Source organism: Bubalus bubalis, chromosome 24, assembly GCF_019923935.1.
Source record: "Bubalus bubalis isolate 160015118507 breed Murrah chromosome 24, NDDB_SH_1, whole genome shotgun sequence".
NCBI classification, from domain to species: Eukaryota; Metazoa; Chordata; class Mammalia; order Artiodactyla; family Bovidae; genus Bubalus; species Bubalus bubalis.
In genome coordinates this window covers 1,783,696-1,800,186 of record NC_059180.1, presented here as the reverse complement: position 1 = coordinate 1,800,186, position 16,491 = coordinate 1,783,696, and the positions used below count along the sequence as shown (strand labels likewise).

At 50.5% G+C, this 16,491-nt stretch overlaps 1 protein-coding gene across 7 annotated transcripts in view; it reads left to right on the top strand.

Moving 5' to 3' along the window:
• The window catches only part of CARD11 (caspase recruitment domain family member 11), a 106,817-nt gene that overhangs the window by 72,612 nt on the left and 17,714 nt on the right, over positions 1 to 16,491 (top strand). For 5 of the 7 annotated variants that reach the window (XM_025275562.3, XM_025275559.3, XM_025275560.3 and 2 more), the window contains exons 3-10: positions 3,536 to 3,748; positions 5,782 to 5,919; positions 6,987 to 7,312; positions 10,101 to 10,280; positions 11,159 to 11,311; positions 11,875 to 12,000; positions 12,563 to 12,760; positions 14,914 to 15,090. In XM_025275562.3, the coding sequence (XP_025131347.1) occupies positions 3,536 to 3,748; positions 5,782 to 5,919; positions 6,987 to 7,312; positions 10,101 to 10,280; positions 11,159 to 11,311; positions 11,875 to 12,000; positions 12,563 to 12,760; positions 14,914 to 15,090 (1,511 nt within the window). Of the gene's footprint in view, positions 1 to 3,457; positions 3,749 to 5,781; positions 5,920 to 6,952; positions 7,313 to 10,100; positions 10,281 to 11,158; positions 11,312 to 11,874; positions 12,001 to 12,562; positions 12,761 to 14,913; positions 15,091 to 16,491 lie in introns of those variants that run through there. The other 2 variants (XM_025275563.3, XM_025275564.2) reach the window with 2 other exon arrangements.

Genomic DNA, 16,491 nt, shown 5'->3' with positions numbered 1-16,491 from the left:
AAACCAAAAGTTGTTCTTTGAAATATCAACAAACCCTGAGCTAGACTGACCAAGAAAAAAAGAGAGGTGATCCAAATTACTAGATCAGGAATAAGAGAAAGGACAGTACTACTAACCTTGTTGAAGAAATGAGGCAAAATAAAAATAAAAGAAAAATATGAACGTTGTTTCCAATAAATTTGGTTACTTACCTGAGATGGACAGATTCCTAGAAAGACACAAGCTATTGAAACTGACTCAAGAAAAACAGGAAATATGCGCAAAGGTACAGCAAGTGAAGAATTAGTAATCAAAAACCTACCCACCAAGAAAAGCCTCTACCAAACAAAGACAAAAGCATGCCTGCTCTTCATTAACTTTCCCAAAAAGTAGAAGAGGAAGGAACACTTCCTAGCTTGCTCTATGAGATAAAAATTATTCTGATGTCACAACCAGTTGGACATCTTGAGGAAAGAAAAGTACCAACTAATCTCTCATAGCTATGGATGCCAGAAGGCTCAAAAACATACTAGCAAACCAAGTCCAGCAAATCTGTAGCAAACTGGGATTTACAGCAAGAATGCAAGGTTTAATGCCTGAAAATCAGTTAATGTCATATATCAATAGAGTCAAAACTAAAAACTATATGGTAATCTCAATGAATGCAGAGAAAGCATTTGACAAAATCAAGTATCCTTTTTGCAACAAAATTACTCAGGGAGTTTCCTCAACCTGATAAAGGATGTCTGAAACACACACGCACTGAACCCGGTGACATTGTACTTAACGGTGAGAGACTGGATGCTTTTCCCCTGTGGTCAAGAACAAGACAAGGATGTCCATTCTTGCCACTTCCGTGTAACACTGTGTTAGAAGTGCTAGCCTGCGAAATTAGAGAGGGGGAAAAAAAGAAAAGGAAAGGCATCCATATTGAAAAGACAGAAGTAAAATGAAGACTATAGCCCACGTTTATAATGCCGTCCAAAAGAATAAAACACTTAGGCATAAATTTAGCAAAAGAAGTGTACACTGGAGACTACAGTGCATTGCTGGAAGAAATTAGAGACCTGAATTAGCAGGGACACAGTCCATGTTCTCTTTGCGACCCCACGGACTGTAGCCCACCAGGCTCCTCTGTCCATGGTATTCTCCAGGCAAGAATACTGGAGTGAGTCGCCACTCCCTTCTCTAGGGGATCTTCCTGACCTGGGATTGAACCGGCATCTCTTACCTCTCCAGCATTAGCAGGTGGGTTCTTTACCACTAGCACCACCTGGAAAGCCATATTCTCGAAGCATAACATGTAACTGTTAGATAGTATTACTGTTCAAATTAATCTACATATTCAGTGTATTCACTGTCAAAATCCCAGATTTTTTTTTTTTTTTGCAAGTATTGGCAAGCTGATTCCTAAAATTCACATGGAATTGCCAAGGGCCCTGAATAGACAAAACAGTCTGAAATGGGAAGAACAAGGTTGGAAGACTCACACTTCCCAATTTTAAAACTTAGCTATCCATCTACAGTAATGAAGACAGATCAATGGAATTGAATTGACAGTCCAGAAATAAACACTTAAACTTTTATGGTCAATTGATTTTTGACAAAGGTGCTAAGACCATTCAATGGGGAAAGAAGAATCTTTTCAACAAATTGTGCTGAGACAACTGAGTGTGTGTGTGTGTGTGTGTGTGTGTGCGTGTGCGCACGCACGTTCAGTCACTCAGTCATGTCCGAATCTTTGCGACCCTTTGGATGGTAGCCGGCCAGGCTCCTCTGTCCGTGGGATTTTTCAGGCAAGAACACTGGAGTGGGCTGCCATTTCCTCCTCCAGGGGATCTTCCCCACCCAGGGATGGAACCCATGTCTCCTGTGTGTCCTGCACTGGCAGGCAGATTCTTTACCCACTGAGCCATCAAGGAAGCCCCAGGACAACTGAATATCCACATGTAAAAAACAGTTGGACCCTTACCTCACACCGTACACAAAAATTAATTCAAAAATGCTTCATAAGCCTAAATGTGAGAATTAAAAGTATAAAACTGTTAGAAAACTAAATTGAAGTAAATCTTTATAACCTTGAGTTAAATAAGCAGTGGTTTCCTAGGTACACACCAAAACCAGAAGTGAAAAAAGAAATTGGACTACATCAGAATTAAAAGCTTTTATGCTACAAATAATACCTTTAAGAAAATGAAAAGATCACTGACAGAAGAAAATATCTGCAAATCATATCTGACTTGTATCCAGAACACATAAAAAATCCATACTAAAAACAATGAGGTTTAAAAATGGGCAAAGGATTTGAACAGATGTTTCTCAAGGCACAAGTGACCGATATGCACAAAGGATGTTCAGTCGTTAGTCTTCAGAGAAATCAAATCAAAGCCACAATGAAATACCACTTCCCGCCTGTTCAGACGGCTACAGCAAAAAAAAAAAAAAAAAAGATGGACAGTAACAAGTGTTGAAAAGAATGTGGATAAATCTGAACCTCGTATGTTGCGAGCAGGAATATAATAGGGTGCAGCCACTTTGAGAAACAGTTTAGCAGTTCCTCAAAATGTTAAAACAGAGTTACCATATGGCTCATCAATTCTACTTCTGCCTATCTGCCCAAGGGAAATAAAAACGCCTCTACAAAAAAACTTGTATGTGAATCTTCACAGTAGCACAATTCATAATAAGCAGACAACCCGAATACTCATCGATGGATGGATAAACCAGGTGCGATATAGCCAAACAATACAAAAGTATTCCTCAATAAAATGCAGTACTGAAACATGCTGCATACAGCATGGATGAACCTTGAAAAGGAGCCAGTCAGAAAAGACCAGATACTGTGTGATCCCGTTTAAGTGAAATGGCCAGAAGAAGCAAGTCTACAGATTCAGTAGGTGGGTGATTGTCTAAGGCTGCGGAGGGGCGGTCTTGGAGGCAAGTGGAGAGTGACTGCTACCCTTGGTAGGAAGTTTCTTTGGGGGGTGATGAATATTTTCTAAAATGAATTGTGTTCTGGGAATATACTAAAAAGCATTGAATTGTACACTTTTAAAAAGGTGAATTATATGGTACATGAATTGTATCTCAGCAAAGCTGTTTTTAAAAATGAATGGATTAGGTCTGTATGTATCAACCTAGGTAAATCTCAATAAATGCATAAAGGAAAAAAGCAAGTTGAAAAAGGAAACAAGAAAGCATATAGTATGACACCGTTTATGTGAAACTGTAAAACAAAAAGTATAGCATATATTGTCTTCCAAAATATAAATTCTTAGTAAGATATAAAAACTTGGATGGAAAGGATATACACCAACTGCAAAATTTCCCCTTTCTATAATTTTTCATTTTATGGCCTATTCATCCATTGTTTATGTTTAGCACATAAAGAATTATATTGTCTGTATTCACATGCCTTTCTTTCTTAAATAAAAGGTAAAATTCTGTATATTCTTTTCTCTACCTTCTTTAACGGTAGATCCCGATCTCTCCAGAGGTGACAGAGCTCACCCGGCGAGGCTCTTTGATTAACCGTGTTGGGGTTTGTGTCTGGAAGGAGGAGCGCCCGAGATGGACGACTACATGGAGACGCTGAAGGACGAGGAGGACGCCCTGTGGGAGAACGTGGAGTGCAACAGGCACATGCTCAGTCGCTACATCAACCCCGCCAAGCTCACACCCTACCTGCGCCAGTGCAAGGTCATCGACGAGCAAGATGAAGACGAGGTGCTCAACGCCCCCATGCTGCCGTCCAAGATCAACCGGGCAGGTAACCCCGGCGGGTTCTCTCCAGCAAGCAGCAGCAACCTGAAGTTTCCCTCACTCAGGGGTTTCTTAACTGGAGTCCACACACCTCTGGCCACCCCTGGTCCCCCACCCAGCTGTCCGTGTGCAGAGCAGATCTGTGAACTTGGATAGGGGGATGGAGACGGTGCCTCTTTATTCACTAACCTACACCAAGACTTAGCATTCCCTCCAGTTATGAACATAGCCGAGCAGTAGACCACAGTGATTAGCAATACTTGTGACCTTGTCAACAGTAAGCATTCCAGATAGCTTATCACATTTCAGCTATTAGAGATATTCCAAAATACCATTTACACTCATCTCTCCCTTGAAATTATTGCAGTTCTTAGACCTGCTGAGAGATTGAGTTATTTAATGCATTAATAAAGAAGCACATTTATTATGGAGCCACAAATTTAATATTTGTTAACTGTATCTTCTTATAATTGATTCCCTTTGTAATCCAATATATTTTATCAGTTTAAAAATAGTATTTTGATAAAGAGTCCATAGGCTTTTCCAGACTGCCTAGGGGTCCATGACACTTTATCACATTCATTAAAGGTAAAGTAAGTGTGGTTTGTGAACATTGTTCTGCTTTTATATATGTATGTGTGTGTATACACATATATGTTTGTAACAGAATATGTCTTTGTGTGTAAGCATGTGGTCACAATGTAAAATACATTTCTTTCTGTGGTTCCCAGTTTAAGAGGCTTGAAACTCACTTGCCCACAGTATGATGGGCGATGAGTAGCTTGTAGACTGTGATTCTCTTTTGCTTATATGACAGACATCACTAATCACAGCGAGCTTTCCTGCTGAGCTTGGATGTAACTTTAGAACCCCTCTCAACACAGTGCTCCAGGTAGCTCTGACAAATGTCAATTGACATAAGATGAAGTTTATTTATTAAGTCTATCCTAGGGGAAGTGTAGAGTTTTAGGACCTCAAAGGAAGAAATAATTGAAAATAAAATGTTTAAGGAAGGGTCAAGAAATGGAAACAGTAAGTGGACCCAGTAGGATAAACACTGAAAACTGCCAAGGAAATTACACTTAAAGATATTTCCAGACTATGTGATAATCCCGTTGAGGAACATGGAGCTGCCCTGCTTTCTATGACTTTTCCTGGGTCCCCATCCAAATACTGGTCTTCCAGGTCTGAACCCCAGAGAGCCATAGATTACTGTGTAATTGCTGCTGCACCTCCATCCTCCTTCTGTCATAGATGAGCTGTTACCTGTGTGGTTAATTTTAGCCCCAGTCAGTTGGGAAGCTCTTTAAAACCGCTGGTTTCCTATGGCTGCAATTCCATTTTTTCTGGTTCTACCAACTCCTTGTAGAAAGGAAAGTGTTAGTCACTCACTCATGTCCGACTCTTTGTGACCCCATGGATTGTAGCCCACCAGGCTCCATGGAATTCTCCAGGCAAGAATCCTGGAGTGGGTTGGCATTCCCTTCTCCAGGGGATCTTCCCCACCCAGGGATTCAACCTGGGTATCCTGCGTTGCAGGCGGATTCTTTACTGTCTGAACCACCAGGGGGCTCAAAATTAGCTGCTTTGCATACTGCACCTGCCTGCTTGCATGCTAAGTTGCTTCAGTCATGTCTGAGTCTCTGCGACCCCATGGACCATAGCCCGCCAGGCTCCTCTGTCCATGGGATTCTCCAGGCAAGAACACTGGAGTGGGTTGCCATTTCCTCCTCCAGGGGATCTTCCCAACCCAGGTTTCAAACTCATGTCTCTTATGTCTCCTGCATTGGCAGGTGGATTCTTTACCACTGGTGCCTGGAAAGCTCTGGAGAAAGGAAACTAACATTGAACCCCTGCTGAGGGCCTGGCACTTTGGTTTACGTTGTCTGGATTGTAAGATATAACTCAAAGTGACAGGAGGTGGAGACCATCTTCTTAAGAGTGTACTGATGGATATGAGCAAGTGTAAGACTGGGTCTGGAGACTTGCATCCAGTCAGACATGTCCTCTTCCCTCTAAGTGATCTCATCTTTCCTCTAGGTCGACTGTTGGACATTCTACATACCAAGGGGCAAAGGGGCTATGTGGTTTTCTTGGAGAGCTTGGAATTTTACTACCCAGAATTATACAAACTGGTGACTGGGAAGGAACCTACTCGGAGGTTCTCCACCATCGTGGGTAAGCAGCTTTGCCATCAGCATTCCACCTGTGGTAGGAGGGGTGTGTGTGTGTGTCCAGCGGTGGGACAGTTGTCAGGTCATGAAGCTGTGACATCAGGATGGTGCCCTGGTGACACGTGTGAACTGTCAACCACTTATTTCTGCCTGATGGGGACAGGTAGGTTACCCCGGGACAAACTGAATCGAGAGCCCAGAGAAGTGGATGTTCACTGAGCTTCCCCTCAGGAATGTTGGCTGGTAGAGCAGAAACTAACCCTCTGGATCTTGTCTGCTTTCTTGCCAGCATGGCATGAACCAGCGCCCATGGTCATCTTGTTGTCTTAATTCTCCTTCCTAAATATTCTTGAGTCAGTCTTTTCTCCATATACACCACTACCCTAGTCAAGACCCTTACAAACCTTATCAACCCTTTATATCCATTCCTGCGCTGCTCCAGTGATTTCTCTACTCCCCATGTTACCCTCCCCCACTTAAAACCATTCAGTGGCTTTCCAGTGTTTTCATTTAAAGACCCAAGTGTGGCCCACAAGGACCCTGCATGGTCCAGCCCCTGATGATACTCCCAGTCTCACTTTTCTGCCTTTGTCTCTAAGCTCCAGCCACTTGGGTCTTCCTTCAGTTTCCAGAATGTACCAGGCCCCTCCTGCCTTCCCTTAGGACCTTGGCAATGTTGTCCAGCCTTCCCAGAATGTGTTTTCTCTCCTCAAGACTTCAGCTCATTCATCTAGTGCCTTCTCTAACACTTGGGTCCACTCTGCTGGATCTGGTCCCCCTGTTACACACTCTCATGGACCCCCATACTTTGTGAAACCCTCTCAGTCTGTAGTTATATTTATATGTGATCATTTGCTTTTTTTCTTTTAACGTCTATCTCCCTTACCAGACATAAGCTCTCCCGGGACCAAGGCTGTCTCGCTCACCCTGAATCCACAGTGCCCAGTGGGTAGTAAGCACTCAGTAGAACGTTAGGAGTGAATGAATGAACTTACGACCGCGGCCCCACGTCTGGAACCCCTTCTTGCCCTCCCCAGCCCTCAGGCCTGACTGAGTGCCCCCTCTCCACAGTGGAGGAGGGCCACGAGGGCCTCACGCACTTCCTCATGAACGAGGTCATCAAGCTGCAGCAGCAGATGAAGGCCAAGGACCTGCAGCGGTGCGAGCTGCTGGCCAAGTCCCGGCAGCTGGAGGACGAGAAGAAGCAGCTGACACTGACGCGGGTGGAGCTGCTGACCTTCCAGGAGCGGTACTACAAGATGAAGGAGGAGCGAGACAGCTACAACGACGAGCTGGTCAAGGTGAAGGACGACAACTACAACTTGGCCATGCGCTACGCCCAGCTCAGCGAGGAGAAAAACATGGCGGTCATGCGGAGCCGAGACCTCCAGCTCGAGGTGAGGGGCGCGCGGTGGGACCCCCGGGGCCCCACTGAGCGCAGGTGAAGCCCTGGGGCGAAGACCACCAGGCTGGCAAGCGCAAGGTATAACGCCTGCCCGGGTGCGGGAGCCCGAAGGTCACTGTGCGCATGCGCGTGCCTACCCAGTGAGGCTCAGCGCGGACAGTTTAGCCCCGCCCCACCCACCCACCAGGCGCCTGTCTGCACATTCGCGCACGGACCTGCTGACTAGGACTTCCTGCTCCAGAGCCCGTGGAGCCACTGTGCGCATGCGCAGGCATCCACGTGTGCACACATGCACACCTGGAACCAGAGGGGCTTCCCTCTTGCTCCGGGACCCGGACCCACCAGGTGCATGTACCGGACATGCTGCACACGTGTCCTGAATCACATTGGGGGGAAGGTGGAGGACCCAGGGATCTGCCCACCTCAATGGCCCTTAGGAAAATCATCAAGGATACGAGCACAGCACCTGTCCTCTGGAGTCGTGAGGTCCTTGAGGCGAGGACTCTCCCCTTCACAGCTGTATCTCTGCATAGCTAGGCGTGACACAGTGGAATATCAGTGAACAACCCAGTAGCCAAGTGATGGACATTGTTAATAAGTTTACCTCCAAAAGGGAGATGGAGAAGGGAATTGGCTTAACTCATTCATTCCTTTTATTTATTGTGCACTGCCTTGCTACCAGGCTCTTTTCCAGGAATACATAACTCACGACCAAAGCCCTGCTGTCAGGGAGCTCACATTCTAATCAGAAAACAAATACATCAATACCTGGTAGTAATCAGTGCTATTAAAAAGAAGGAGAAAAGAATTTGGGAAAAGTGAGTGAGGGAATCCTGTTTTAAATAGGATGGTCAGGAAGGGTACCTGAGACGGGGACACAGGAGCAGAGACCTGAGGAAATGGGGGGATCAGTCATGCAAGTCTCGGGGGGGAAGAGCAGAGAGTGAGTGCAAAGACCCCAGGTAGTGCATGCTTGGTATTTTTGAGAAACAGCAGGAGAGCCAGTAAGGCTGGAGCCAGATGAGCAAGCAGCTTGAAGAGATGGCCAGGGTCCAGATCATGGGGGCTTGGTAAGAACTTTAGAATTTATTCCAGGAGTGATGGAAGCCACTGAAGGATTGAGAGCTGGGAGTGACAACTGATTTATATCTAGAAGGATCACTCTGTCTGCTGGGCGGAAAATAGACTCTTGGAATATTTATTAAGCACCTGCCATGTGTAAGGCACAGTGCTAAGCACTGTGGGGGACGTAGGGATAAATAACCTGATTTCTGCCCGGGTCACTTACAATTTAGTTGAAGCAGACAGATCAGTAAACATCCCGCTGGAGTTCAGGGGAACTGAGTCAGTGGCATAGCAGGCAAAGAGCATGAGCGTGTAAGTCCTTTGGATTCAAGTGCGAGACCTGCTTCTGGCTTTACCACTTGATTGGTCCTTCGCCTTGGTGTCCTCATTTGTAAATGGCAATTACATGAAAATGAAAATAAAACCTACGCCCTAGGATTGCCCAGTACTGAAATATAAGTCTTTGTCAAAACAGCTGACCCAGTAGTACCCACTTCGTGTCTACTCGAATGGACCTGGGGCACTTAGGTTCATCTTCCAAGATGGTGAGGATTTTTTATTTTACTTTTTGCATGACCAGGAGGAGAGGTTTCCATGCTGTATATATCTAGGATTTGAGGGTGTCGAGATTTAAAACTTTCTCTCTCTTAGGACTGTTTTATGTTTTCCTGACTATAGAGTAATAGCGAGAAAGCATCTCAGAACTTAAAAGAACTTTTCTCTTTGGTTGAAAGAATATCTGGGCAGCTGAGTCCTCAGTCATTTCTCAGGCCACAGAGGTGCAGCTGGGGTCCCCTCCTGGCTAAAGCCACCACCCTCTACCTGCCAGATTTCTAGAGGTGTTCTCCCCAAAAGCCTAGAATTGAAAAAGGACACACGCCCCTTGGTGGTCTCTTCCTTGCAGCACTTAAAAGCAGTCTTCTTCTTAGGTGTTTTGCCAACACGGATCCCTTTGGGGAAGCAAACAAACACAGTCACAGGGGTGTAAGAAGTCTTCTCCTGGCCCCAGTTCCTGACACTCACTTCTTGAGGGTGAAGCTAGCACATCGCCAGTTGTCAAAATTCCAAGAATAACTGCCTCCTCCAGGAAGGCAGTCTTTCTTACACTAAGTCTGGGCAGGTCCTTTAGGCCAGAGATCCTGCCAACCTGCAGTCCAATAAGTCTCAAGCTGTTCTTTTAGCAGTGGTGCCATTTTTTCAAATAAAATCTTGGATGAAACCCACGAGGCCAAATCACATGCAGGCAGAGCTGCGCTGGGGCGTGAAGTCAAGATAGAGCCCGAATTCCCCTCACCCCATCTCTGCCCCCTTCTGAAACACTAGGGTTCTTCAGGAATCTTGTCTTCTGAGGATCTGAACCTGTCAGAAAAGACCTTTGGAATGGAAAGTGTACTTCAGGGAAACACCAGCTCGGGAACCTCTCATCCTAACCTGTAACCTGTCCCACACCCATGAAGATTGCCCGAGGAGGTTTTCTGAGGACTGTAGCTGCTCTAGTGGTATCTAAACTAACAGACAAGGGCCGCTTCCTCAACAAGGAGGCAGTGGTTTGTTTCACTGAAGGAGTATCTTCGAGCCCTTCTGTGTCACCAGCTGGAGGAGAGGGACAGAACACGGCTCTTGCCGGAAGTCCAGCAGGCGGCGGGGAGGCAGTCCCTTTTCTGAATGTTTCCCTGCAACCTCGTTCTCCCCTCGGCCCCCCGGGGGTGTTTCAGATTGACCAGCTAAAGCATCGGTTGAACAAGATGGAGGAGGAATGCAAGCTGGAGAGGAACCAGTCACTGAAACTGAAGAACGACATCGAGAACCGGCCCAAGAAGGAGCAGGTCCTGGAGCTGGAGCGGGAGAACGAGATGCTGAAGACCAAGATCCAGGAGCTGCAGTCCATCATCCAGGTAAGGGCAGGGACGGCACGCCTGCCAGGGCATCCCTTGCTGACCACAGGACCACAGAGAACTCACGTCATCATCCTTGGCCACCTTAGTTCCTCCTCTGTCAGCAGGGGTGACCGCACCACCCGCTGCTCAGACATTATGTGAGGTAACACTTGTGACGTTGTTTCCCTGGTTGAATCATTTCACGAAAATCAGTGTCCGGGGCACTATGAGCAAAGTACTTCGGGGAAAACCTTCTTGCCTTAAAGATTCCAAGAAACTCAGCTCTCAGCTGTGAGGGATTTGTTAAAGCTTCGAGGGCCTCCCTTTCTTTGTCATCACAGAGTCATCTGTGGGTACAGAGGATAAACATCCCCAGATACATGTGCAGGGGAGGAAGGAAGGCACCCGCCCCCTCCCAGAGAAAGAATGATGCCCCCCAGGATCATTGCTGCCTGGTGTGGAAGGCCTTGGCTCAGAGCAGAGACTAGGTCCCGGTTTAATCGGAGCAGATTAATTCATGTTTCAGGGGAGGCATCTGCAAGGCAGATCAGCCCCGTCTTTGTCATCACCTGTGAAATGTTTGGAGACGCTGCACAACTGCCTCTCTGGGCTCTGATAAGAGCCAGGGCAGAACAATAGGCATCAGGATGTTTCTGAGCAGAAGTGGGTTTTATGCTTCTTTCCAGGTGATAAAATTCATAAGTAATAAGCCGCTTAAGGGCCCCAAGAGACAGCGACTCTTGCCTCTGCTTCCCTGGCACAAAGCCTTCCACTCGCTGTGTGTCTGTCTCTGGCGCTTCTGTCTGCCGCCTTCCCAGGCCTCCTTGCTCCCTGCCCCGCGCCCCCCAGCCCCTTAAACATGCCCCCCACACACACACCACCCCCCACCCGCCCAGGCTGGGAAGCGCAGCCTGCCAGACTCAGACAAGGCCATCCTGGACATCCTGGAGCATGACCGCAAGGAGGCCCTGGAGGACCGGCAGGAGCTCGTCAACAAGATCTACAACCTGCAGGAGGAGGTCCGCCAGGCGGAGGAGCTGAGGGACAAGGTGGGCCCTTGGACGGCTGGGGCTGCAGCTCAGGCTGGGAGCCCCGGGCCCCCGTGTGTGTCTGCGGAAACTCTAGGCCCCCACTCTCTTCCAGGACCAGGTCTGAGCCGCGGTGTGATTGCCTGTGTGTCAGCACCTGGCATTACTTGTGAACTGTTCTAAGTGTCCGCATGGCGCTGGTCTTGCCCCTGGCTGAACGCTGCAGCCACAGGAGGGCACACGCGGTGCCCACCCTGTCCCCCACCCCACCCTGGCCGAAGGCCACAGGAGGGCACACGCGGTGCCCACCCTGTCCCCCACCCCACCCTGGCCGAAGGCCACAGGAGGGCACACTCGGTGCCCACCGTGTCCCCCACTCCCCTGCACACAGTAGGTCTGCATCAGATTGCAGCTGGTGGCTGGCCTTTTACCACGGCCCCTACTCGTCAGAGCGCTGACTCTCAGAAGGTCAGGCGCCTCGGGGAGGGGCAGGCCGGCCCTGGAAAGCCGCGGCTGGAAACCGGCTGTCGGCCCTGGTTTGTCAATGGCTTGATGCGAGTATTGATCTCTCCCTGTGCTCGCAGTACCTGGAGGAGAAGGAGGACCTGGAGCTGAAGTGCTCCACTCTGGGGAAGGACTGCGAGATGTACAAGCACCGCATGAACACCGTCATGCTGCAGCTCGAGGAGGTGGAGCGGGAGCGGGACCAGGTACCGGGCGGCTGGCCAGGCTCCAGCCCGTGGGGGCCGGCGGGGTGTTGGGGTAACGCCACCAGCTCTGCAGGAACCACTCAGGAGCCCACCTTTCCTGCTTTCCTTCCAAAAATGAATCCCGTCCCAGCTGTGTCACTGGTGTTTAAAAAGCAGGGCGGGGGCCTGAACGGGACTGCAGTGTCCAGGGCTTCAGAGTCAGACGGCCAGGTCCAGGCCCTGTCCCTCTTAAGACGTGTGGCTGCACGCTGTCCCTGCCTGGAAGCCTTAGTGCTCCCATCTGTGAAGTGGGAATAAAATAACCGCACCGCCTCGTAGGGTACCGAGTGGGCTCTGCTTCGGACCTCTTAGCCCAGCAGTGGGCGCACAGCTGGGGTGAACTCAGGAGGGGCTGCAGAGGACGGTAGCAGTGGAAACGCCTAGGTGTCAGATTCCGGAAAAGGGCCGGAGATGCAGTGGCTGACAATGGGCTGGGGGGCGGGCGTCCTGGGTTTGATTTGGGAGGGGTCGGGGGGCGGGGTGGGGAAGAACCCAGCGACCTTGTCCTCCGCCTCCCGGGCAGGCCTTCCACTCCCGGGACGAAGCGCAGACCCAGTACTCCCAGTGCCTGATCGAAAAGGACAAGTACCGGAAGCAGATCCGGGAGCTGGAGGAGAAGAACGATGAGATGCGCATCGAGATGGTGCGGCGGGAGGCCTGCATCGTCAACCTGGAGAGCAAGCTGCGGCGCCTCTCCAAGGACAGCGGCACCCTCGAGCAGGTGGGTGGGGGCGGGCGCCGGATGCCGGGAAGGACCCCGCGCCCCGCCCCCCGCCCCCGCAGAGGACGGCAGTCCAGACCACGCCCGGAGCTCCCGCCCGAGCCCGTGAACCCTTGGGTGTCTGTGTTGTGATGAACAGACCAGACCGCTCATTTTATTTTGTTTAGCTTTTTATTTTGTATTGGAGTTTAGCCAGTTAATGATGCTGTTTCAGGTAACAACGAAGCGACTCAGCCATACGCATCCATGTGCCCCTTCTCCCCCCAAAACTCCCCTCCCATCCCACTGCCTCGTGACACTGAGCAGAGTCCCACGTGCATACAGGAGGGTGGACTGCTCGTGTGAAAGCTAGAAGAGGCGGGACAGGCGCCTGGCCTGGCCACCTGCCGGCTGGCCGGGGGTCTCAGGCAAGTCACTTCCAAGTTAGAACTGTAGCTGCCTCTCGGTTGGCTTCCCACTGGGTTTCCTTAAACCCGTGTGGGCAGGCACTGGGTTTAAGATGCCCGGCTCCCATTAGTCACTAGGGCCCATAAAGAAAGCATCACTTATCTCGATGGGAAGTTCAAGTGCATGTCACAGCAGGGCCCCAGGCGCTCAGAAGCGAGTGATGCCCGTGCAAGCAGGGGAGACTGCCTCTCACGGCTGTGGGCTCTGCAGGCCCTGAGCCAGTGCCTTCTGCGCCGTATCTCCTTTAACCCACAGGACTGTCCTTCCAGGACGGTGAGATCACTGCCTCCCTTCCCCAAGGGTAGAACTGAACACAAGCAGCTAACTTGCCCAAGGCCATCACTAGCCAGTGACCCGTGGGAACCAGGATAAGACCCTCCACCCCTCACCATTTGCCCAGAGGACTCAGGTCTGATGCTGGAGGCAAATTCAGAAACATGACTTTTCAGCACAAATGCTGTAAATGATGAGTTGAAGGGGTGCTGTGAGTGCCCAAGGGAGGAGACCCCCGTTCTGTCCAGGTTCCTGGAAAGACTCCCCACAGGAGGGGCGGGCCTCGGGGCCTCCGCTGGGGATGTTGTCCCTGGACTTCACTGGCCAGGTTCCGTCCCCCTTCTGGGGTTGGCAGAAGCGTCACTTCCTTGACTAGGCGATCAGTGGCCCCCATTGTGGAAACCAGGAGCCTCTGGGTTAGGGTCTCCCTTTTGAGCATTTCTCACAGTTTATAATTATGGAGAAGTTCTGTGTAGGCCCCTCTGTGTGTCCAACATGTAGCACGGTGCCAGGCATGGCTGCGCCCTTTGGGAAACATTTATGAACCAACACTGTGATGTCGCCAGGCTAGATGAGGGAAGATGGGGCGGTATTCCAGGCCACAGGGACACCACGAGCAGAGGCCTGGGGGTGTGACACCCATGGCCTGCGGTTGGCAGGCCGCGGTGAGCAGTTCTGTCGTCCTCGAGTGGCTGGCGGGGACAGGCGGAAGGTGGGCGGGAGCGGGGAGCAGCAGGGAGCAGGGTGGGCCTGTCTTCTAAGGAGTTCGGTTGGGAGTTTTTCCTGGACTGTGAAGGATCTGGGGCCGGGAGGAAAGGCCAGGAGCTTTGGGTTTGGAGGCAGCGTGGCTTGAGGGTGTTACGTGGCTTTGGGGGATCATCCTCAAGGTACTTAATACTCGGCAGCTCAGCCTCAAATCACGGATGCGAATCCCTTAGGACAGTAGCCCTCTTACCATGGTTCAGACACTCATCGGTACTTTCTGTGCTTGTAGCCGAGGCACAGGAGTAGAACACGGGGGATCTGATGGTGGCCGAGGGGCAAGCGGCTGTGGCCAGCAGGGAGGCAATCCCTTCACTGCTGAAAAGAACGCCAGGGCCTGGTGGGTGGGAGGTGAGGCGGGCAGGGCCTGAGAGGAGGAGAGAGGGGCGAGGATGGCAGAGCTTGGCCTCGAGGTGGACACAGGGTTCAGGAAGGAGGGGCAGCCCCCTCCTCTCCGCCCGGAGCTCCAAGCTTGGTGCTGGGGGAGGTGAGTGATGGCACTCTGAGGTGGACACAGGGTTCAGGAAGGAGGGGCAGCCCCCGCCACCCCACCCACCCGAGCTCCAAGCTTGGTGCCCGGGGAGGTGAGCGATGGCGCCGTTAGCAGATTCGTCTCCCCGTGTGGTGGCCGCTCTGGGCGCTCATGGGGCACGGCCTCTCCTCGTCTCCAGAGTCTGCCCAGGAACCTGCCGGTGACCATCATCTCTCAGAACTTCGGGGACACCAGCCCCAGGACCAACGGTCAGGAGGCCGATGACTCTTCCACCTCAGAGGACTCGCCCGAGGACAACCGCTACTTCCTGCCCCACCACCCGCCCAAGCGCAGGATGAACCTGAAGGGCATCCAGGTGCCTGCACACAGCGCTGCGGGCGGGGCGGGAGCCGGGGCCCTCTGCAGGCGGGCGGGTCTCAGACCCCCGACGCACCTGGACCTGTGAACCAAAGTCGCACCAGCTTGTCTTTCCGCTGGTTTTTCACCAATTCTCTCCTCCTATGATTGTGGTGGAAGTTAAGAGAGAGAAGGGAGAGAGTGAAATAAGCATGATCTCCAAATTCACTTGTTTATTCAACAATGGGTATTGAGTGCCTGTCGCGTGTTTATTGACGTGACTGGCTTGTGATGGCAGCTGGCGGCAAAGCACTCGTCCTCCCTGCCTTGCTCTGTGTGCAGTGCAGCCCGTCAGCTGAGGAATGAAGGAATGTCAGTGAGTGCGCGAGCAAGTAAATGAGTGAGAGAATGAGTGAGTGAGCAAGGGAGTGAGTGAGCAAGGGAGTGAATGAGTGCGAGCAAGTGAGTGAGTGAATGAGTGAGTGAGCAAGTGAATGAGTGAGCGAGTGAATGAGTGAGTGAGTGAATGAGTGAGTGAGCAAGTGAATGAGTGTGCGAGCGAGCGAGTGAATGAGTGAGTGAATGAGTGAGCGAGCGAGTAGTGAATGAGTGAGCAAGGGAGTGAATGAGTGACTGTGAGCAAGTGAGTGAGTGAATGGGTGAGCAAGTGAATGAGTGCACGAGCAAGCGAGTGAATGAGTGAGCAGGTAGTGAATGAGTGAGCAAGGGAGTGAATGAGTGACTGAGCTAGCAAGTGAGTGAGTGAGCAAGCGAGAGAGTGAATGAGCAAGTGAATGAGAGAATGAGTGAGCAAGGGAGTGAGTGAGCAAGGAAGTGAATGAGTGCGAGCAAGTGAGCGAGTGAATGAGTGAGTGAATGACTGAGTGAGCAAGCGAGTAGTGAATGAGTGAGCAAGGGAGTGAATGAGTGAGCGAGCAAGTGAGCGAGTGAGCGAGAGAGTGAGTGAGCAAGTAAATGAGTGAGAGAATGAGTGAGCAAGGGAGTGAGTGAACAAGGGAGTGAATGAGTGAGTGAGTGAATGAGTGAGCAAGCGAGTAGTGAATGAGTGAGCAAGGGAGTGAATGAGTGACTTAGCAAGCAAGTAAGCGAGCAAATGAGTGAATGACTGAGTGAGGGAGTAGTGAATGAGTGAGCAAGGGAGTGAATGAGTGACTGAGCGAGCAAGTGAGTGAGCAAATAAGTGAGTGAATGACTGAGTGAGTGAGGGAGTAGTGAATGAGTGAGCAAGGGAGTGAATGAGTGACTGAGCGAGCAAGTGAGTGAGTGAGCGAGCGAGACAGTGAGCAAGTGAATGAGAGAATGAGTGAGTGAGCAAGGGAGTGAGTGAGCAAGGAAGTGAATGAGTGCGAGCAAGTGAGCGAGTGAGTGAGTGAATGAGTGAGCAAGCGAGTAGTGAATG